The sequence below is a fragment of the Oncorhynchus nerka genome, linkage group LG3, assembly GCF_034236695.1.
Source record: "Oncorhynchus nerka isolate Pitt River linkage group LG3, Oner_Uvic_2.0, whole genome shotgun sequence".
Taxonomy (NCBI): domain Eukaryota; kingdom Metazoa; phylum Chordata; class Actinopteri; order Salmoniformes; family Salmonidae; genus Oncorhynchus; species Oncorhynchus nerka.
In genome coordinates, this window is record NC_088398.1 from 75,660,637 (window position 1) to 75,685,035 (window position 24,399).

At 46.1% G+C, this 24,399-nt stretch overlaps 1 protein-coding gene across 3 annotated transcripts in view; it reads left to right on the top strand.

Moving 5' to 3' along the window:
• LOC115113475 (anion exchange protein 3-like) overlaps positions 1–24,399 on the top strand; it is a 136,025-nt gene that overhangs the window by 84,978 nt on the left and 26,648 nt on the right. For all 3 annotated transcript variants that reach the window (XM_065015908.1, XM_029641200.2, XM_029641179.2), the window contains 13 exons: positions 9,990–10,135; positions 11,637–11,817; positions 12,175–12,310; positions 14,951–15,125; positions 17,684–17,792; positions 18,567–18,751; positions 19,011–19,230; positions 19,864–20,082; positions 20,458–20,606; positions 21,142–21,336; positions 21,553–21,756; positions 21,963–22,052; positions 22,246–22,412. In XM_065015908.1, coding sequence (XP_064871980.1) covers positions 9,990–10,135; positions 11,637–11,817; positions 12,175–12,310; positions 14,951–15,125; positions 17,684–17,792; positions 18,567–18,751; positions 19,011–19,230; positions 19,864–20,082; positions 20,458–20,606; positions 21,142–21,336; positions 21,553–21,756; positions 21,963–22,052; positions 22,246–22,412 — 2,176 coding nt within the window. The remainder of the gene's footprint in view (positions 1–9,989; positions 10,136–11,636; positions 11,818–12,174; positions 12,311–14,950; positions 15,126–17,683; positions 17,793–18,566; positions 18,752–19,010; positions 19,231–19,863; positions 20,083–20,457; positions 20,607–21,141; positions 21,337–21,552; positions 21,757–21,962; positions 22,053–22,245; positions 22,413–24,399) is intronic.

Genomic DNA, 24,399 nt, shown 5'->3' on the forward strand with positions numbered 1-24,399 from the left:
ACATTGGCAATTGATTGGGGAGAATTCAGAGTTGTTTTCATTGATTTGTATGTAGAAACAAACACAAGCTAATTAATGCCAATGCTTGGTTGGCCTGGCAATGGTGGTGTGGAAATCAAAGCTCTCTCAAGTCCTGGGTCATGGGTGAATTGGCACCCTCTCTACCTCTAGCCGTTCTCTGCTAACCTATTGATCGTTTGGCCCTGGGGGGCCTCTCCACTTACTGGACTGGAAAGATATCCCATTGACAAACTGTACGGCTCTTTTTCTGACTACCATTGGATTGGGACACACTGGTATTCTGCAGTAGTGCTGTGAGGGATAGCTAGGTGCTGGTCACGATGGCATTGTAGCAAAGAGGAGGCTGTTGGGAGGAGCTATACGAGGATCGGCTCATTGTAATGGCTGGAATGTAATTCATGTAAAGATATCAAACATGTGCAAACCACATGTTTGACTCCGTTCCAATAATTCCAATCCATGCATTACAATGAGCCCTTCCTCATATAGCTCCTCCCACCAGCTTTCTCTGATGTAGCGCTGCTGTACAACGATGGATAGAATGGACATGAAGGACAAGCTCCTTAAGATCTCCTCAGCGAGAGAGACAGAGACAGAAAGAGAGAGAGAGAGAGAGAGAGAGGGGGACAGGAAAGGTAGAGAGAGAGGGGGAAGGAAGGGAAACAGGACAGAGAGAGGAGGGGGACAGGAAAGGTAGAAAGAGAGAGAGAGAGGGGGGCGGGAAACCGGACAGAGAGAGGAAGGGGACAGGAAAGGTAGAGAGGGAGAGAGGGGGCGGGGAAACAGGACAGAGAGAGGAGGGGGACAGGAAAGATAGAGGGGCGGGGAAACAGGACAGAGAGAGGGGGGGCAGGACAATTTGGCTTGAGGGTCTGCTATACAAATTCATGAAAGCGTTGTTGGGGGGGGGGGGGCATATGACATTATAAAATCAATGTACTCAAACAACAAGTGTGCAGTTAAAATTGGCAATAAACACACAGATGTCTTTCCTCAGGGCCATGAGATGAAACAGGGATGCAGCTTGAGCCCCACCCTCCTCAACATGTATTTCAATGAATTGGCAAGGGCTAATTAACTAGAACAGTCTGCAGCCCCCAGCCTCACCCTACTGGAAAGGCTGGGTGTCTAGTGTTTGCAGATTATCTCCTGCTACTGTTCCAAAACAAGAGGGCCTACAGTAGCATCTAGATCTTCTGCATAGATTCTGCACAGACTTGAGCCATGACAGTGAATCTCAGTAACACAAAAATAATGCTGTTCCAAAACATTTCCAGTAGCCAAGACAACAAATACATATTCTATCTAGACACCGTTGCCCTACAGCACACAAATAATTACACCTACCTCAGCCTAAACATTGAAACCACACGTAACTTTCTCAAGGTCGTGATCGATCTAAGAAACAAGGCAAGATGGGCCTTCTATACCATCAAAATGAACATAAAACTCAACACCCCAATTAAATCCTTGACTATGTACAGACTCGGTCAGAATAGTATTGCTTTTGAGAAAGGCTGCTATAGGAATGCCTGGCTCTAGAGAGGACCGGCTATGTGCCCACTGCCACAAAATGAGGTGGAAACTGAGCTACATTTCTTTTTATTATTTTTATTTTTTCTCCCAATTTCGTGGTATCCAATTGGTAGTTCGCCTCTCCCGTACGGTCCCGGGAGAGGCAAAGCTGGAGAGCCGTGCGTCCTCCGAAACACAACCCAGCCAAGCCGCACTGCTTCTTGAGACCATGCCTGCATAACCCGGAAGCCAGCCACACCAATGTGTCGGAGGAAACACAGTACACCTGACGACCATGTCAGCATGCATTGCACGCGGCCCACCACAGGAGTTGCTAGAGCGCGATGGGACAAGAACATCCCTGCCAGCCAAACCCTCCCCTAACCCGGACGACGCTGGGCCTATTGTGCGCCGTCCCATGGGTCTCCCGGTCACCGCCGGCTGCGACAGAGCCTGGACTCAAACCCAGAATCTCTAGTGGCACAGTTAACACCGGGATTGAGCTACATTTCTTAACCTCTTGCCAAATGTATGACCACATTAGAGACACACATTTCCCACAGTTCACACATACCCACAAATAATTTTTAAACAAATCAAACATTCCCAAACTCCCATATCTGTTGTAAATACACAGTGTGCCGTCACAACAGCACGATGTGTGGCCCGTTACCATGACAAAAGAGCAACCAGAGGAGCACAAACAACATTGTAAATATGCAGTGTGCCGTCACAGCAGCACGATGTGTGGTCCGTTACCATGACAAAAGAGCAACCAGAGGAGCACAAACAACATTGTAAATACAACCTACATTCTGCTTCTTTATGGTCCCTTTCGTACTTCAACGACTTGCACATTGTCACAACACTGTACATAGACAATTATATAACATTTGAAATGTCTATATTTAAAAACTTTTGTGAGTGTGATGTTTACTGATCATTTTTTATAGTTTATTTCCCTTCTTGTTTGTCTATTCCATTTGCTTTGGTATTGTAATCATATTTTTCCCATGCCAATAAAGCCCTTTTGAATTGAATTCTGCAAGAGGGAGAGAGACAGAGGATGTATAATCTAGTTGATGGCTCTGTATAGATGAGCCATACTGTTTATACGTTATACCTTCCATAGGGTACGTATTGGGGTTACCTTAGGGACACAACCAGCCCCAGTCAGTTACAAACAAATTCTTGTTTATAAGGACAGGCTACTCCTTCCTCTCTGTCAGAGAATTGAACCCCGGTCTCCCACGTGACACACAGGGACACACAACACTATATTAAAGAGGAGAAGGTGATGATCGATCAATATCTCAATTTTCCCAATTGGAAAAGTCACAAAGTCACTCTGTCGTCAGGAATTGACGATATACTACATGTATAAACCACATAATACGCATTTGTGCAATACTTCTACACTGTTGATGAAAGGCAATAGAGACCTGTGGTAGAATACAGAATGAATGAACATGACTTCCTCACTAAGGGGCAATAGAAGACTATGCCAAGGAAGTGGGGTGTCCATTTCCACTACTGTGTTAATCTGAATCAAAGCAGTTCCATTCAGACTGGTAATTGTAGAATCGAAGGGGCAGACAGGGAAAAGTGGCGTTCTCAAGGTCATATTCAGTAGAACAAAGAGGGTATGGGAAGGACCGAGCGAGAGAAGTGCTTTTATAGAGGGTATGGGAAGAGACACAGAGACCAGATTGAGCCTGCAGACAGGACAATAGGGACTACTGAAGGACACAGAGACCAGATTGAGCCTACAGACAGGACAATAGAAACTACTGAAAACCACAGAGACCAGATTGAGCCTACAGACAGGACAATGGAAACTACTGAAGGACACAGAGACCAGATTGAGCCTACAGACAGGACAATAGAAACTACTGAAGGACACAGAGACCAGATTGAGCCTGCAGACAGGACAATAGAAACTACTGAAGGACACAGAGACCAGATTGAGCCTACAGACAGGACAATAGAAACTACTGAAGGACACAGAGACCAGATTGAGCCTACAGACAGGACAATAGCAACTACTGAAGGACACAGAGACCAGATTGAGCCTACAGACAGGACAATAGAAACTACTGAAAACCACAGAGACCAGATTGAGCCTACAGACAGGACAATGGAAACTACTGAAGGACACAGAGACCAGATTGAGCCTACAGACAGGACAATAGAAACTACTGAAGGACACAGAGACCAGATTGAGCCTGCAGACAGGACAATAGAAACTACTGAAGGACACAGAGACCAGATTGAGCCTGCAGACAGGACAATAGAAACTACTGAAGGACACAGAGACCAGATTGAGCCTACAGACAGGACAATAGAAACTACTGAAGGACACAGAGACCAGATTGAGCCTACAGACAGGACAATAGCAACTACTGAAGGACACAGAGACCAGATTGAGCCTACAGACAGGACAATAGGGACTACTGAAGGACACAGAGACCAGATTGAGCCTACAGACAGGACAATAGAAACTACTGAAGGACACAGAGACCAGATTGATTCTGCAGACAGGACAATAGAAACTACTGAAAACCACAGAGACCAGATTGAGCCTACAGACAGGACAATAGAAACTAATGAAGGACACAGAGACCAGATTGAGCCTACAGACAGGACAATAGGGACTACTGAAGGACACAGAGACCAGATTGAGCCTACAGACAGGACAATAGCAACTACTGAAGGACACAGAGACCAGATTGAGCCTACAGACAGGACAATAGGGACTACTGAAGGACACAGAGACCAGATTGAGCCTACAGACAGGACAATAGAAACTACTGAAGGACACAGAGACCAGATTGATTCTGCAGACAGGACAATAGAAACTACTGAAAACCACAGAGACCAGATTGAGCATACTGTCAGGACAATAGAAACTACTGAAGGACACAGAGACCAGATTGAGCCTACAGACAGGACAATAGGGACTACTGAAGGACACAGAGACCAGATTGAGCCTGCAGACAGGACAATAGGGACTACTGAAGGACACAGAGACCAGATTGAGCCTACAGACAGGACAATAGAAACTACTGAAAACCACAGAGACCAGATTGAGCCTACAGACAGGACAATGGAAACTACTGAAGGACACAGAGACCAGATTGAGCCTGCAGACAGGACAATAGAAACTACTGAAGGACACAGAGACCAGATTGAGCCTACAGACAGGACAATAGGGACTACTGAAGGACACAGAGACCAGATTGAGCCTACAGACAGGACAATAGAAACTACTGAAGGACACAGAGAACAGATTGAGCCTGCAGACAGGACAATAGAAACTACTGAAAACCACAGAGACCAGATTGAGCCTACAGACAGGACAATAGAAACTAATGAAGGACACAGAGACCAGATTGAGCCTACAGACAGGACAATAGGGACTACTGAAGGACACAGAGACCAGATTGAACCTACAGACAGGACAATAGCAACTACTGAAGGACACAGAGACCAGATTGAGCCTACAGACAGGACAATAGGGACTACTGAAGGACACAGAGACCAGATTGAGCCTACAGACAGGACAATAGAAACTACTGAAGGACACAGAGACCAGATTGATTCTGCAGACAGGACAATAGAAACTACTGAAAACCACAGAGACCAGATTGAGCCTACAGACAGGACAATAGAAACTACTGAAGGACACAGAGACCAGATTGAGCCTACAGACAGGACAATAGGGACTACTGAAGGACACAGAGACCAGATTGAGCCTGCAGACAGGACAATAGGGACTACTGAAGGACACAGAGACCAGATTGAGCCTACAGACAGGACAATAGAAACTACTGAAAACCACAGAGACCAGATTGAGCCTACAGACAGGACAATGGAAACTACTGAAGGACACAGAGACCAGATTGAGCCTACAGACAGGACAATAGAAACTACTGAAGGACACAGAGACCAGATTGAGCCTGCAGACAGGACAATAGAAACTACTGAAGGACACAGAGACCAGATTGAGCCTACAGACAGGACAATAGAAACTACTGAAGGACACAGAGACCAGATTGAGCCTACAGACAGGACAATAGCAACTACTGAAGGACACAGAGACCAGATTGAGCCTACAGACAGGACAATAGGGACTACTGAAGGACACAGAGACCAGATTGAGCCTACAGACAGGACAATATAAACTACTGAAGGACACAGAGACCAGATTGAGCCTACAGACAGGACAATAGCAACTACTGAAGGACACAGAGACCAGATTGAGCCTACAGACAGGACAATAGGGACTACTGAAGGACACAGAGACCAGATTGAGCCTACAGACAGGACAATAGAAACTACTGAAGGACACAGAGACCAGATTGATTCTGCAGACAGGACAATAGAAACTACTGAAAACCACAGAGACCAGATTGAGCCTACAGACAGGACAATAGACACTAATGAAGGACACAGAGACCAGATTGAGCCTACAGACAGGACAATAGGGACTACTGAAGGACACAGAGACCAGATTGAGCCTACAGACAGGACAATAGCAACTACTGAAGGACACAGAGACCAGATTGAGCCTACAGACAGGACAATAGGGACTACTGAAGGACACAGAGACCAGATTGAGCCTGCAGACAGGACAATAGGGACTACTGAAGGACACAGAGACCAGATTGAGCCTACAGACAGGACAATAGAAACTACTGAAAACCACAGAGACCAGATTGAGCCTACAGACAGGACAATGGAAACTACTGAAGGACACAGAGACCAGATTGAGCCTGCAGACAGGACAATAGAAACTACTGAAGGACACAGAGACCAGATTGAGCCTACAGACAGGACAATAGGGACTACTGAAGGACACAGAGACCAGATTGAGCGTACAGACAGGACAATAGAAACTACTGAAGGACACAGAGAACAGATTGATTCTGCAGACAGGACAATAGAAACTACTGAAAACCACAGAGACCAGATTGAGCCTACAGACAGGACAATAGAAACTAATGAAGGACACAGAGACCAGATTGAGCCTACAGACAGGACAATAGGGACTACTGAAGGACACAGAGACCAGATTGAGCCTACAGACAGGACAATAGCAACTACTGAAGGACACAGAGACCAGATTGAGCCTACAGACAGGACAATAGGGACTACTGAAGGACACAGAGACCAGATTGAGCCTACAGACAGGACAATAGAAACTACTGAAGGACACAGAGACCAGATTGATTCTGCAGACAGGACAATAGAAACTACTGAAAACCACAGAGACCAGATTGAGCCTACAGACAGGACAATAGAAACTACTGAAGGACACAGAGACCAGATTGAGCCTACAGACAGGACAATAGGGACTACTGAAGGACACAGAGACCAGATTGAGCCTGCAGACAGGACAATAGGGACTACTGAAGGACACAGAGACCAGATTGAGCCTACAGACAGGACAATAGAAACTACTGAAAACCACAGAGACCAGATTGAGCCTACAGACAGGACAATGGAAACTACTGAAGGACACAGAGACCAGATTGAGCCTACAGACAGGACAATAGAAACTACTGAAGGACACAGAGACCAGATTGAGCCTACAGACAGGACAATAGGGACTACTGAAAACCACAGAGACCAGATTGAGCCTGCAGACAGGACAATAGCAACTACTGAAGGACACAGAGACCAGATTGAGCCTACAGACAGGACAATATAAACTACTGAAGGACACAGAGACCAGATTGAGCCTGCAGACAGGACAATAGAAACTACTGAAAACCACAGAGACCAGATTGAGCCTACAGACAGGACAATAGAAACTACTGAAGGACACAGAGACCAGATTGAGCCTACAGACAGGACAATAGGGACTACTGAAGGACACAGAGACCAGATTGAGCCTACAGACAGGACAATAGAAACTACTGAAGGACACAGAGAACAGATTGAGCCTGCAGACAGGACAATAGAAACTACTGAAAACCACAGAGACCAGATTGAGCCTACAGACAGGACAATAGAAACTAATGAAGGACACAGAGACCAGATTGAGCCTACAGACAGGACAATAGGGACTACTGAAGGACACAGAGACCAGATTGAGCCTACAGACAGGACAATAGGGACTACTGAAGGACACAGAGACCAGATTGAGCCTACAGACAGGACAATAGGGACTACTGAAGGACACGGAGACCAGATTGAGCCTGCAGACAGGACAATAGAAACTACTGAAGGACACAGAGACCAGATTGAGCCTGCAGACAGGACAATAGGGACTACTGAAGGACACAGAGACCAGATTGAGCCTACAGACAGGACAATAGGGACTACTGAAGGACACGGAGACCAGATTGAGCCTGCAGACAGGACAATAGAAACTACTGAAGGACACAGAGACCAGATTGAGCCTGCAGACAGGACAATAGGGACTACTGAAGGACACAGAGACCAGATTGAGCCTACAGACAGGACAACAGGGACTACTGAAGGACACGGAGACCAGATTGAGCCTGCAGACAGGACAATAGAAACTACTGAAGGACACAGAGACCAGATTGAGCCTACAGACAGGACAATAGGGACTACTGAAGGACACAGAGACCAGATTGAGCCTGCAGACAGGACAATAGAAACTACTGAAGGACACAGAGACCAGATTGAGCCTACAGACAGGACAATAGGGACTACTGAAGGACACGGAGACCAGATTGAGCCTGCAGACAGGACAATAGAAACTACTGAAGGACACGGGCGATACATTGAGAAGTTATGATGATGACTTGAATTTACATTGACATGCATATTGTAGCGACATTAACCCACCAGCTATCGGCCTCGTCAAGGATTTCTTGGCGTTCTTCGCTAAGGTGTTGGATTGAAAAGCTATACGGAGCTCCCCTGAAGGAAGTGGGTAGTGTAGCGACCTTAACCCAACACATAGTGTCCTTGTCGAGAGGATTGGATAAGGTTGACAGTCGCAGGCCCTGGGTTCAAGTCCCAGTTGGGGTGACACCCTGAATTAGCTACAATATATTATCCCATTATGAAGTCACAACAATGGCTTCTTATTATGATTAACCGGTGAGACAAATGTACTGTGAAATGGCATCTGTCAAAAGAATGTGTGTTGTGTTGTTTTCAAGCGAATGCATTTTATGAGCAGCAGAAGAACTTGTACTTAGCTAGCAAAGCTCAGGGCGAGTCCAGCCAAAGGGCGTCTCTTCCAGGTCAATACCGACTTCTCCCTGGGAGCACTCCCAGACCTGTCAGAATAGAGCCTTTTTTATTAGGAATATATTGTCTGAACAGAACCACACAAAGAAGAATGGAAGGATGGAGGGATGAACTTTGGGTCAGAGGGATGGAGGATGAGAAAGGGAACATTGTTTCTGGCCCTCTCTGTGGTGGGTGTGTCTAGAACACAACACAAGGCCTAGAGGTGATCTGGTCTTCTCCCCAGATTGTCTGCAAAACCAGCCCTCTGATTGGCAGTGCACCTAGCATCTACACAAAGCTGTGAGTGAGTTCCCACCCCCATTCCCCAGGGAGATGACACAGCCCACGGTCGAGCATCTGAATACACACGAGGATTCATACACATACACACACACACACACTCACACACCTGGCTAGCCTTTTCCCCCCAAAAGGGGAAAAGAGGGCCCTCTTCCTTGTTCCACCCCCTATAGCCTCACCAGGCCCTCTCCCTCGGTGCACCCCCTATAGCCTCACCAGGCCCTCTTCCTTGTTCCACCCCCTATAGCCTCACCAGGCCATCTTCCTCGTTCCACCCCCTATAGCCTCGCCCTCTCTCTCGTTCCACCCCCTATAGGCTCACCAAGCCATCTTCCTTGTTCCACCCCCTATAGCCTCACGAGGCTCTCTCCCCCTACATGCTCACTATGGTCCCTCTCCTGATGAGTAGATAATGCCATTTACGCAAAATTCAATAAAATATGGTTTGTGGCCTGAAGAGCTTTAAAATTTAATAAGGATTTTTTAGCTTCTGCAGGTCTATTGTGGACAAAGAACCACCCAAAATAAGCACCCCTGTGCGTTACCCTAGCTGTGCACAGAACCTCAGTTACGTCATGTACCTGCTGCTTCCCCTTATTTCTATGTTCTTTATTTCCAACAGAAACTTTAATGAACATCTAAAATCAGATTGTTCTTATTGTCACAAGACATAGAACCGCCATAGAGAAAGTGCTCAGCCAGTCTTTGGCCCTAGTGCACACAGGTTGTATAAAGCATTTGGCACAATGATTGTGCTAAAAAAAGAAGAAGATGGAGACGGTTCTGTTGTGCAGACAAATTAAAACAAATCAAATGTGTCCTACATCAGTTGGACAACCTGAGTGTGTACTATCATAGGCCTTTGAGTGAACACAGTTGACCTTTTCTGCAACTGACCTCTGTGTCATTAACAATAGCTTCTGTTGTGTTGCTTTAAGGTCACCGATTCGAGGACAACCCTGGGATGAGGCGTCATCTGGTGAAGAAGTCGTCTCGATGCCAGCTCACTCAGAACAGCAAAAGCTCTCTGTCCCAGTCCAGCCTGAAGAGGAAGAAGAGGGTGGCTGACAAGAAGACCCATGAGGTGAGACATCAGACTAGTTGTTGATTGGTTAATTGATAAATTGATTGATTGGATGTATAAGATAATTAATAACACACAATCTTCCTAGTATTGTTTTTACTAAAGATTAAGCAGCTCTAAAGCCAGGGGACTTTACAGTAAGGACGCGTGTTGCCAGAATCTCCTGTTGGAGTCATGACATAGGGTCTAAGCCCTCAGTCATGACATAGGTCTAAGCCCTCAGTCATGAGCTTAGGAGATTTATTTTTAGACTGTATGAGAAGTAGGTGAATGTAGGTGAAGTTATGAATAACTAGTTGTCTGTTTGGTACCTGTAGGTGAAGTTATTGATAACTAAATCAAATGTATTTATAAAGCCATTCTTACCTCAGCTGATGTCACAATGTGCTGTACAGAAACCCAGCCTAAAAAATACCAAACTGCAAGCAATGCAGGTGTGGCTAGGAAAAACTCCCTGGAAAAGGCCAGAACCTAGGAAGAAACCTAGACCCCCGACACAAACTATTGCAGCATGAATACTGGAGGCTGAGACAGGAGGGGTTAGGAGACACTGTGGCCCTGTCCGATGATACCCCCGGACAGGGCCAAACAGGCAGGATATAACCCCACCCACTTTGCCAAAGCACAGCCCCCACACCACTAGAGGGACATCTTCAACCACTAACTTATACCATCCTGAGATAAGGCCGAGTATAGCCCACGAAGATCTCCCCCACAGCACAACCCAAGGGGGTGCGCCAACCCGGACAGGAAGATCACGTCAGTGACTCAACCCACTCAAGTGACGCACCCCTCCTAGGGACGGGATGGAAGGACGGGATGGAAGAGCACCAGTCAGCCATAGGGTTAGAGACAGAGAATCCCAATGGAGAGAGGGGAAACGGCCAGGCAGAGACAGCAAGGGTGGTTCGTTGCTCCAGTGCCTTTCCGTTCACCTTCACAATCCTGGGCCAGACGACACTCAATCATAGGACCTACTGAAGTTATGTTGTCTGTTTGGTACCGGTTTTTGAAGTTATGCATAACTAGTTGTCTGTTTGGTACTTGTAGGTGAAGTCATGGATAACTAGTTGTCTGTTTGGTACCTGTAGGTAAAGTTATGGATAACTAGTTGTCTGTGTGATACCTGTAGGTGAAGTTATGGATAACCAGTTGTCTGTTTGGTACCTGTAGGTGAAGTCATGGATAACTAGTTGTCTGTTTGGTACCTGTAGGTGAAGTTATGGATAACCAGTTGTCTGTTTGGTACCTGTAGGTGAAGTTATGGATAACCAGTTGTCTGTGTGGTACCTGTAGGTGAAGTTATGGATAACTAGTTGTCTGTGTGATACCTGTAGGTGAGGTTATGGATAACTAGTTGTCTGTGTGGTACCTGTAGGTGAAGTTATGGATAACTAGTTGTCTGTTTGGTACCTGTAGGTGAAGTCATGGATAACTAGTTGTCTGTGTGATACCTGTAGGTGAAGTTATGGATAACTAGTTGTCTGTTTGGTACCTGTAGGTGTTTGTGGAGCTCAACGAGCTGATAGTGGATAAGAATCAGAAGATGCGCTGGAAGGAGACGGCTCGTTGGATCAAGTTTGAGGAGGACGTGGAGGAGGAGACAGACCGCTGGGGAAAACCCCATGTGGCTTCACTCTCCTTCCGCAGCCTGCTGGAGCTTCGCAGGACCATCACACATGGTAACACACACACACACAGATACACACACACACACACACACCCCCCCTCACACACACACACACAGATATATATACACACACACACACAGATATATAAACACACACACACACAGATATACCCCCCCCCACACACACACACACAGATATATATACACACACACACACAGATATATAAACACACACACACACAGATATACCCCCACACACACACACACACACACACACACACACACTAACACAGATACACACACACACACACAGATATATACACACACACACACACACATACAGATATATATATACACACATACACACCCAGTCATAAAACCTTGTCTCCCCCCTCTATGCCACCCTAAGGTGTGGTCCTGTTGGACCTGGAGCAGACCACTCTGCCTGGCATTGCCAACCTGGTGGTAGAGACCATGATCATCTCAGACCAGATCAGAGCGGAGGACCGGGCCAACGTGCTCCGTGCCCTGCTGCTCAAACACCAGTGAGTGGTCATCTACCCAGGCTTTAGCTCAGAGGACGTTAAGATTACACACCCGTTAATATACATGCTGTCAAGAACGTGTATCATCTTAATCAGATGTCAATCAGAGAGAGGAAGTTCAGGGCTGTTTTCCAAACGGCACCCTGTTCCCTATGTAGTGTCTTACTTTTCAAATCAAATCAAACTTTATTTGTCACATGCGCCGAATACAACAGGTGTAGTAGACCTGACCGTGAAATGTTAACTAACAAGCCCTTAACCCACAATACAGTTGAAGAAATTGAGTTAAGAAAATATTTACTAAATAAACTAAAGGGGAAAAAATGAAACAAAGTTTTTTCCTGCCCTACTGTTTACCAAAGCCCATAGGATCTGTGGTTCTGGTCAACAGTAGTGGACATTTTAGGGAATAGATTGCCATTGAGAGGCCACATCTACAGGGGTTGTAGTAAGTGATGTTGGACCTCAAACCAGGAGATTAACAGTAGATAGCAGAGATTGTTGCATAAGACAGATAAAACATTTGTTAAAAAAAAAAGAAATCTCACTTGACAAAGAGATGTCAATCTCAATGTGACTTCCCCAGTGAAATAAGCTACTGCAGAGTTTTAAGTCATTCAAATAGAAGTCATTTCTGTACTACATGAAAATACAAAAGAGTATCACCCCGATGCCAACCCTCACCTCCCAACCTCCATTGGTTTATCTATCTATTGATCTAGAGTTCATTACCATTTGCCCTAACAGAGCTGCTGCGTTGGTGGCACATGATAGATTTCAACCGGAATTATACAGTATCATGGAGAAAAAAGGCTTAATGAATATCAGCAGTCAAATGTAATTAGGCTGAGGGCAGAGCAGGATGAACACATAAAGGAAGACTTTCTCTATGTGTATTTTGTTGTCTTCAATGTGGGGTTTTTCCACAGTTCAGTACAACCCCAAAAGTTGCCTTATGTTTGTGCACAGGCCTATGGGGCATCAATGCATCTAAATATATACACGTGCAAACACACCTTTTCAATATGTGTGAACCCTCCCTTCTATCGGTCTCCTGACCTCAGATTCAGTTTTTGCTAAGCCCAGATTGATCCCTAGACCCAGCTTGGTCCCTAGGCCCAGCTTGGTCCCTAGGCCCAGATTGATCCCTAGACCCAGCTTGGTCCCTAGGCCCAGCTTGGTCCCTAGGCCCAGCTTGGTCCCTAGACCCAGCTTGGTCCCTAGGCCCAGCTTGGTCCCAGCTCTGTCCCCAAGCCCTCCAGTGAAGAAGAGGACTGAATGGTACCATGTTTGTCCATCAACAGTATTAATTTAACATGGTGTCTCCAGTTCCTCTGTGGTGGATCATGAATGTTTTACGGAGACTCAACAGTCATAGTTTTCTGACTACTGTTGTGGTGTGTTCCTGGGGTTTGCTTCAAGCAATCATCCATTTTTCTTTTAATGATATGCCTTTTGGATGATCGGATGGATAACTCTAGGCCTTTTAGGGCCAGTGTCTGAGATCGATCGTTGTGTTGTATTAGTGTGTTCTTTTCGACCTATTGCTACAGAGCATTTGGATTGGAATAGGTTACAATCACCTAATTTCAGAGTCTGTCAGAAGGGACAATAGGGAAATGGCGTCAACAGTGTCTCTTATGAAAATCAAAGTCCTTTTTCTAGTTGTGATAGTAAAGCTTGAGGACAAATATGGTTTCAGTTGTATTAAGTCCATACATTGTCAAGGTATTCTGGCTTCATCCCAGAAGTAGCACCTGCCTAGTCCCTATCTTATGATGCCAACCTCCCTGTACGCCATGTCACACCAAGGGTCAGTGACAAGTCACCTGACAGTCTGTCACCAACCATAGAGCAAACTGGGCCAGGTGGCACCTCTGTCAACTGTTCAGAGAGATTCACTGTATGTGCAGGACACACACACATTACACACATAACAGACGGCGATCAACACCCACGCCACCAGGCCTCGTCACACACACCCCATCAGTTGAAACCTTTCGGCCACGTTTCCCACCATGTTACCAGCTGCTTTCCATGGGGAAAAAGCTGTCTAATTGGCTGAGCCAGTTCAACATAGGAATTGATGATGTGGAAAGAAAGACATCAAGGTGGCTGTAGAATTTAGCTCATGGCTTACTCAGTCTGGGCGCTGCCTGAGTACAATCCGGTGTGGTGTCACACCTTGTTCCTTTGTTTTGTTGCGCTTTTGTGTCCAACTCGGGAGGCGGGTAACGAGAGCAAACGGACCTAATGATGGTGGTGATGTCACCTTTGGGTTGGAGCGGGAGTGTGATCAAACTGTCTGTGTGTTGTGAGGGGCATGTTCTCACACACACACACACACACACACACACACACACACACACACACACTGCAGTGTCTTTGTTAACAGGGACACACCCATTACAACCCAGTGGAGCCCATATGCTGAAAGAGCTGTTGGACAGTATGTATGGAGGATTGTTCCCTTTCTGTTTCCTTTCTGTCTGTATAAAGTATCAGCCACTCACCAACTTATTGAAGGAACACATTATATAGTATAACAACCTTCATGAAGTTCCAATCCGATTGCATTGTGTCCCTCTCCCAGCCCCACGCTGTTAATGTAATACAGCCTCCTGTATCTCCTGCTTCCAGCCACCCCAACGACGAAAAGGAGGGCCTTTTCCACCGCAACCACTCTACTAAAAGCCTTCACGGCAGCTTCCAACGCAACCACAACCACGTTCCCGACACCACGGTGCCCCTAGTGGCTGAAGATCCTACAGAGGCCCTCCACCACGAAAAGAAGCAGCAGAGCAGAGATGTGTTTGTGAGCTTGTCTGTTTAGTTTAGTGCACATCTATAGGCTGGAGTGGAGATGGATGCTGCTTGAAGCTGCTTGGGTGCTGCTTGGGTGCTGCTTGGGTGCTGCTTGGAGGCTGCTTGGAGGCTGCTTGGGGGCTGCTTAAAGGCTGCTTAGAGGCTGCTTGGCGGCTGCTTGGCGGCTGCTTGGCGGCTGCTTGGAGGCTGCTTGGCTGCTGCTTGGAGGCTGCTTGGGTGCTGCTTAGGAAGAATGTTGCTCTTTGTTTCATTTAGTCCAGCAGGCAGCCTAGTGGTTAGACAGGCAGCCTAGTGGTTAGACAGGCAGCCTAGTGGTTAGACAGGCAGCCTAGTGGTTAGACAGGCAGCCTAGTGGTTAGACAGGCAGCCTAGTGGTTAGACAGGCAGCCTAGTGGTTAGTCAGGCAGCCTAGTGGTTAGTGTGCCCAGTGTGGCAGCTCCACGCACCTCTCCAAAACCTGTATATCAAATCAAATTGTATTGGTCACTTACACATGGTTAGCAGATGTTAATGCGAGTGTAGCGAAATGCTTGTGCTTCTAGTTCCGACCATGCAGTATGTTGGGCGGCAGTGTAGCCTAGTGGTTAGAGTGGTGGACTAGCAACCAAAAGGTTGCAAGATCAAATCCCTGAGCTGACAAGGTACAAAATCTGTCATTCTGCCCCTGAACAAGGCAGTTAACCCACTGTTCCTAGGCCATCATTGAAAATGAGAATTGGTTCTTAACTGACTTGCCTAGTTAAATAAAGGGTAAAAATGTAGGTGTGTTTTTTGGAAGTATTGGTTTAAAAGCAGAAGTCAAATTTCAATTAGACCTTGTGTGCAATTGACCAATAAAGTCATCTAAGGGCTCTAATTCATCTGAATCACTGAAGCGTTACAGATTGTGCGATAGAAATGTCAAGGTAATTTCAGAATGAGCTGACCTAGGCAGCATTAACCAGCCAATCACAGCTGTAACGCTGAACTTCCATTATACAGATTGAATAGAACCCAGTAGCTCTTCATCTTAATCATCAGGCTGGGGTGGAGATGGATGTTTAAAGTTGTGCTCCAGTACAGTTAGAGTTGCGGAGACGATTATCATTTTATATTTGTGTCTGCATCTGAGTCACACGCCTGAATCGTCCTTCAGGTGGACAGACGACACTGCTTCTTGGCTCAATAGCCTTGTCCAATTCCTCTGAAAACAGTAGAGGAGTCATCTGAGTAGATGATTACAAGTACTGAGACTAGGAGGATATTACAAAAATTCCACCTTGAAATGTCATATTGTATTCTATTTTGACCCCATTATACACACCTGTCTATAACATACATTAGGTCAGGGGTATTCAACCCTGACCCTACGAGGTCCGCAGCCTGCTGGTTTTATCTTCTACCTGAACATTAAGTACACCCACATGGTGTCCCAAGTCTAAATATGTCCCTGATTAGAGGGAAACAATTTTAAAAAGCAGTGGAACTGGCTTTGAGGTCCAGAGTTGAGTTTGAGAGCATTATCGAGTGTAGTAAAACATCAGATATATACGGCTAGGACAGTAATGCAGCCAAGGTGGGAAACCGAGAAACACAGATAGGTCTTGGAATTGGAAACAGAAAGAAAGTTCCTATTAGCCTCTCCACATGTGGCGAATTAGGTTCTTAGTCAGCTTACAGAGGTGCTCTTTGTTAAAACTTCTTGACTGTGGCGAATTAGGTTCTTAGTCAGCTTACAGAGGTGCTCTTTGTTAAAACTTCTTGACTGTGGCGAATTAGGTTCTTAGTCAGCTTACAGAGGTGTTAAAACTTATTGACTGTGAAACTGTAATGTTCCCCGTGGCTTGAAACATTGGACAATTTAAAACAACTCATAAAAATCAATAACTCCAGTCGTATTAAAAACGTTTAACAGGGATTTTAACATTTCGTACCTTTGTCACTTTGTCGATTTCTGTATGTCGGGGGTAGACAACTAGATTCAGCCGCGGGTCGATCTTTGTCGGAGTGGATGGTCAGGGGGCCGAAATATAATATATATATATTTTGTCCTCTGCAAATTGATCACAACTAAGCTCAAAAAGAGATTGTATTTGAAATTAACAATAAATTCATAGCTTGATTACATTGAGACATGATCATGTATGTTTCTTTGTTTATTGTGGGAATAGTTGGGATAACATTTCCGAAATAATATATATATATATATATTTTTTGCTGAATTCTTGGGGATTTTACAGTGATTTTACAGTCTTGTTTATGACAAAAAACTTTGTGGGGACCCCAAAAACTGGCATCTAGCTGACCCTGGTGTATGCTCATTAAACACTGATAATCACCGTTTGACTGTTTTACTGTTCGACTGTTCGAGGTTCATAACAGTCTGTAAAATTGACAAATGTAGGCTTGTGAGCTTTGGACTTGTGAGCTTTGGACCAACTGAGGAAAGAGCCTGTGCATGTGCTGTGAATGTCTGGTAAAAGCTTGTGTTAGCACACAGGCTTAACATGACATGTTAATGTTTATCTTTCACCCACCTGTTAACGCTTGTCTGGTTTATCACATCAGAAATCACTCCATCCCCCCCTGCCGATGGCTCTCCAACAACAGGTTACCAAACACACAAAACTCCTAGCCAAGATTCCCAAGGACGCAGAAGCAACCGTGGTCTTAGTGGGTAAGCTTAAGGATTGTGTGGGTGATGGTGCGGGTGCCTATGTGCAAGCATCTGTGCAGGAGTGTGTGTGTGTTTGTATGAATGTATGTTTCGTGTGCGTGTGTGTGTGTTTGTATGAATGTATGTTTCGTGTGTGTGTGTGTGTGTGTTTGTATGAATGTATGTTTCGTGTGCGTGCGTTTTGGATGTACATGTATTTCCAGGCTACATTTGTAAATATTGACTTTTTCCGTTCACGACATAGGCCTAAGGCGTTGTGTACCAGGGTTCTCTCCAAAGAATGCAAGCATGGTGCTGCGTCACCTTGTGGACTGGCTGTGCCACTATGTCAAATATATATATATATATATATTTTTTTATATATTATATATTTTTTTACTTTATTTGTTATCATTTAAGGCCATGCACCATACCTTAATATAGTAACAAAATGTTTTGCTCTAGATTGCAGGAAATGGCAGTTACAGGTGTTAAAAAATAAATAATTATCTGAATCGCTCTAGACACCGCCCCCCACCCCATGCTCCGCCCCCTGCCGTACTCAGCAGTACCACCTTGTTCAAAAAATCTGGGATGAACCCTGTATACCAATTCATATAATTTCTAGCTGGCACAACTCACCTCTCCCCTGACAGTGATGGCAAATGTGATTTCTCATACAAAATAGCTGCCCTGGAATCACACGTTGTATATATCCAGTCCATGCTTTGTTAGCCATCACCCATCAGCACAAGCATTGGTCCCAGAGATCCTCCACTGTGTGTCATTCCTCAGGTTGCGTGGATTTCCTGGAGCAGCCAGCCATGGCCTTCATCAGGCTGAGTGAGGCGGTCCTGCTGGAGTCGGTCCTGGAGGTGCCGGTGCCGGTTCGTTTCCTCTTTACACTGCTTGGACCCGCTCAGTCCAACATGGACTACCATGAGATTGGACGCTCCTTCTCCACCCTCATGTCTGACAAGGTAGCCAACCTGAACAACAACAAAAAATGTCACACAACTTTTTCCCTAATTCCTCTGAGCTGTAAATGGTACCAATAGTACTTCCATTCAGGGCTGGTTTCCCGGAGTCAGATTAAAACTAGTCCTGGACAGAAAAATCATCAGTAATCAACCTCCATTGAAAGTGCTTCTAAGTCAAGAACTAGGCTAAATCTGGGTCAGGGCATCAGCTCTTCAAGATCTTACAGACCATTGCCCATCTCTTTAAAAACCTCCCCAGAACTTCCACGAGGTGGCCTATTTTGCGGACGACCGGCAGGACCTGCTGAATGGCATTAATGAGTTCCTGGACTGCAGCATCGTCATCCCCCCGTCAGACGTGGAGGGAAAGGACCTGCTGAAGACAGTGGCCTCCTTCCAGAAACAGATGCTGCGCAAGAGGAAGGAGAGAGAGAACATCAAGACCCACACCACCCCCTGGACAGACCAGGAGACCAAAGGTGATTATAATGTCTTTGATTGATTGATTTAATTACTTTTTTGTTGTATTTTTTTGTATTCATACAGTCCTTATATAACAATAAGGGTATATGTTCTAAGACCATTAGTTTATTCAGCTGATGTGTGAAGCACATATGTACCCATTTAGGGTCCCAGGACTAGATAGACAGAATGCCTGGGATTCTCTGTCTGTCTGTCTGTCTGTCTGTCTGTCTGTCTGTCTGTCTGTCTGTCTGTCTGTCTGTCTGTCTGTCTGTCTGTCTGTCTGTCTGTCTGTCTGTCTGTCTTTTTTATTTTATTTTATTTATTTCACCTTTATTTAACCAGGTAGGCCAGTTGAGAACAAGTTCTCATTTACAACTGCGACCTGGCCAAGATAAAGCAAAGCAGTGCAACACAAACAACACAGAGTTACACATGGGATAAACAAACGTACAGTCAATAACACAATAGGAAAGTCTATATACAGTGTGTGCAAATGAGGTAAGATTAGGGAGGTAAGGAAATAAAGGCCATAGTGGTGAAATAATTACAATTTAGCAATTAAATAGATGTGCAGAAGATGAATGTGCAAGTAGAATGAATGAATGTGCAAGTCTGTCTGTGTGTGTCTGTCTGTCCGTCCAAACCAGAGGTGAGCCAGGATGAGCAGGAAGAGGAGGAGGACCAGGAGGTGGACCCCATGAAGAGGTCGGGCATCCCCTTCGGAGGCCTCATCCATGACATCAGGCGGCGCTACCCGCGCTACGCCAGCGACATAAAGGACGCCTTGGACTCACAGTGCATCGCCGCTGTCATTTTCATCTACTTCGCCGCCCTCTCACCCACAATCACCTTTGGAGGGCTGCTGGGTAAGAGAGCATGGGGGCTCATGCCCACAATAATTGTTTTTCTTCTACCTCAAGAATGTGATTGACTGACTTGTCAGAGCAAACAATGACATGTTTGCTATCTGTCCTAAGAGAATGTGTACTCCATAAAGAGCTAGCTAGCTAAATAACCAGCTAGCTTGATAGATCCACAAATTGGAAAAAAATGTTGTGACGACCTAGCTAGCTGGGCAACTCCATTTCCTTGTATCTCTACTGTACATGTCACTGTAGGTTTTAGACACAGATTCATTCATTGATACTGTAGTGTTCTCATTAAGTAGAAAGTAGCTGTTACTGAATGAGAGGAAGTTTAAAACTGTCAGTCAATATCCTTCTGCCTTTCCATTTAAACAGGAGAGAAAACAGAGGGCATGATGGGAGTGTCGGAGCTCATCATCTCCACAGCGACCCTGGGGGTACTTTTCTCTCTGATGGCCGGACAGCCCCTCCTCATCATCGGCTTCTCAGGACCCCTGCTGGTGTTTGAGGAGGCCTTCTACAAGGTGCCTGAACAAAAACATATTTACAGCATGGCGATGGTAGATTATAATCCATCCAAAAATCACAGTTATTTTATGCATTAAAAAAATTGTCATGACAACGTTAGGAAAGTTCATGTTCCATTTGAAAGCCTATTTTCTCCTATTCTGAGCCTAATAGCCTCTCCTGCAGTCAAATGACCTAGTGGCCTCATGGGTGGAATGTTATACTTTTTTTCAGAAGTAATATACATTATTTGTTTTTTCCCGCTGAAAAGTGTTTCTATGTCAAACGGTTTTGTTATATTTCAGTCTTCTGTGATGTATGTAAAGTGTAATTTTGGGATGCAAATGTAAAACATTTCAACCCTATATCTGACGTGGTACATGTGTCTTCTTTATTCTAAGGCGAAATGCATGTGTGTGAGGTGTATACTTTTGTTTCAAAGTAGATTTGTTTAAGACTACCAACAAACACTCTGTGTAACCCTGATTTAGCCCTCTGCAGTAAAAGGTTAAACATCTATTTAACCCTCCCTCTCTCATTTTCCACCCTCAGTTCTGCCAGGCCCAGGGCTTTGAGTACCTGACGGGCCGGGTGTGGGTCGGCTTCTGGCTCGTCTTCATAGTGCTGTTGATAGTGGCGGCCGAGGGAAGCTTCTTGGTTAAATACATCTCACCCTTCACCCAGGAAATATTTGCCTTCCTCATCTCACTCATCTTCATCTACGAGACCTTCTCCAAGCTCATCAAGGTACAACCAGTAGACAATGTTTTACATGACGACAGTCTAAAGGGCTGTAACTTCGTTGTTCTTTGGAAAAGAATAGAATAGATAAAATTGACCAGATGTGGTATTTGGTATATAATATTGACGGAAATTAAAATAAATCATTTTATGGTAAGTCCCAGCTGGTTGCATGGGATCCGTCCATTTGACTGTGACATGGATATTTTGTCCTTTTTACAGGTATTCCAGGAGCATCCTCTGATGAGAAGCTACCCGCCTGCCTTTGGCCTTCCCGGCATGGAGTTCACCAACCCCACAGACCCCCATGGCCCCATCCTAAACCAACCCAACACGGCCCTGATGTCTTTCATCCTCATGCTTGGTACCTTCTTTGTGGCCTACTTCCTTAGGAAATTGCGCAACAGTCGATTCCTGGGCGGGAAGGTAACCTATCGCAGCCATTTTCTCAGAAACCCCTCGTATGTTGTCCATGGGCTCATGTCCAAGTTTTTGTCTATGTGTATCTGTCTTACAAATTACAATAACAATTTGATCACAAAAAACTTGAAGTGTCATGGATGCAGTATGAATTTCCTATTTTAGGCCTATATGATCTGAAGAATTCAATTTTATCATGTGATCCCCCCCAGGCCAGAAGAATCATCGGAGACTTTGGCATCCCCATCTCCATCCTGTTCTCTGTACTGTTGAGTTACTCTGTCCCCGACACATATACCCAGGTAACCATGACAACTAACTCCTACATCTATCCGTACAAATATCTAAAGGCTACCCTCCATCCCTGATAACTACACGCCCTATCTCACACACCACTAACACATTGAATATTTAAATAACGTCTCTCACAACCAACTCTCCTGTACTTCCTCCTGTACTTCCTCGGTCCTGTTTCTGTTGCTTGGGGTTTTACAGAAGCTGAATGTACCGTCTGGTTTCTCGGTCACGTCTCCTGACAAGCGGGGCTGGTTCATCAGTCCGTTCGGCGACCTCAAGCCCTTCCCCGCGTGGATGATGGGGGCATCGGTGGTGCCCGCCCTCCTCGTCTTCATCCTCATCTTCATGGAGACACAGATCACCTCGTAAGTGTTGCAGGTTGCTACGGTAACACAGTTCACTTTTGTTCAGTGAAGAGTGTCAATCCGTATAGTGGTGCTTGTCAGATGTGTTAGACTAGATCAGCTTGTGATCAGGATACAGGTTGGCTCATGCATACAGTTGAAGTCGGAAGTTTACATGCACCTTAGCCAAATACATTTAAACTCAGTTTTTCACAATTCCTGATATTTAATCCCAGTAATAATTCCCTGTTTTAGGTCAGTTAGGATCACCACTTTATTTTAAGAATGTGAAAAGTCAGAATAGTAGTAAAGATAATGATTTATTTCAGCTTTTATTTATTTCATCCCATTCCCAGTGGGTCAGAAGTTTACATACATTCAATTAGTATTTGGTAGCATTGCCTTTAAATTGTTTAACTTGGGTCTGTAATGCTGCGGGTGTCGTGGGTGTGGAGTCAGACGCAGGAGACAGAGAGTGCAATGCTGTGCGTCTTTAATTGCACCAACGCACCACAGGGTACTCACAATAGTAACGACCCCAAACACAGGGAATGAAAATGTACAACGAAAAAGTCACGACCAGGCACTAACACGTACCTCTACAACAGAGCCGAAGGTTACACTGAAATAATCCCGCACAACAACCAGGCGGGCCGGCTGTCTAATAAAGACAAACTAATCATACCTAAACAGGTGCTACCAATAAACATACAAGGAGGGGGAGGAAAGACAATCAGTGGCAGCTAATAGGCCGGTGATGACGACCGCCGAGCGCCACTCGTGACAGTACCCCCCCCTGACGCGCGGCTCCCGCAGCGCGCCGACACCGGCCTCGAGGTCGCCCCGGAGGACGAGGTGCAGGGCGATCCGGATGGAGGCGATGGAAATCCCTCAACATGGATGGATCCAAGATGTCCCCACCGGTACCCAGCACCTCTCCTCCGGGCCGTACCCCTCCCAGTCCACGAGGTACTGCAGGCCCCTCACCCGGCGTCTTGAGTCCAGAATGGCCCGGATCGTGTACGCCGGGGACCCCTCGATGTCCAGAGGGGGGGGAGGGACCTCCAGCACCTCACTGTCCTGCAGGGGACCAGCTACCACCGGCCTGAGGAGAGACACATGAAACGAGGGGTTAATACGATAATAGGAAGGGAGTTGTAATCGATAACACACCTCGTTTATCCTCCTCAGGACTTTAAAGGGCCCTACACACTGCGGACCCAGCTTCCGGCAGGGCAAGCGGAGAGGTAGGTTTCGGGTCGAGAGCCAGACCCTGTCCCCTCGCTTGTTGTAGAGATTCCTGGACGGCCCTCCAGGTCTCCTTGGAGCGCTGTACCCATTCCTCCACCGCAGGAGCCTCGGTCTGGCTCGGATGCCATGGTGCCAGGACCGGCTGGTACCCCAACACACACTGAAAAGGGGACACGTTAGTAGAGGAGTGGCGTAGTGAGTTCTGAGCCATTTCAGCCCAGGGAATGTAGCGTGCCCACTCCCCTGGCCGATCCTGGCAATACGACCGCAGAAACCTACCCACCTCCTGGTTCACTCTCTCCACCTGCCCATTACTCTCGGGGTGATAACCGGAGGTCAGGCTGACAGAGACCCCCTGCGTTCCATGAACGCTCTCCATACCCGAGACGTGAATTGGGGGCCCCGATCAGAAACGATGTCCTCCGGCACCCCGTAGTGCCGAAAGACATGGGTGAATAACGCCTCCGCAGTCTGTAGGGCTGTAGGGATACCGGGCAACGGGAGGAGACGGCAGGACTTAGAGAACCGATCCACAATCACAAGAACAGTGGTGTTCCCCTGAGACGGCGGAAGATCGGTCAGGAAATCTATGGACAGATGTGACCATGGCCGCTGTGGAACGGGGAGGGGTTGTAACTTCCCTCTAGGAAGGTGCCTAGGAGCCTTACTCTGAGCGCACACTGAACAGGAGGAGACATAACCCTTAACGTCCTTAGCCAAAGTAGGCCACCAATACCTCCCCTGAAGGCTCCCACTG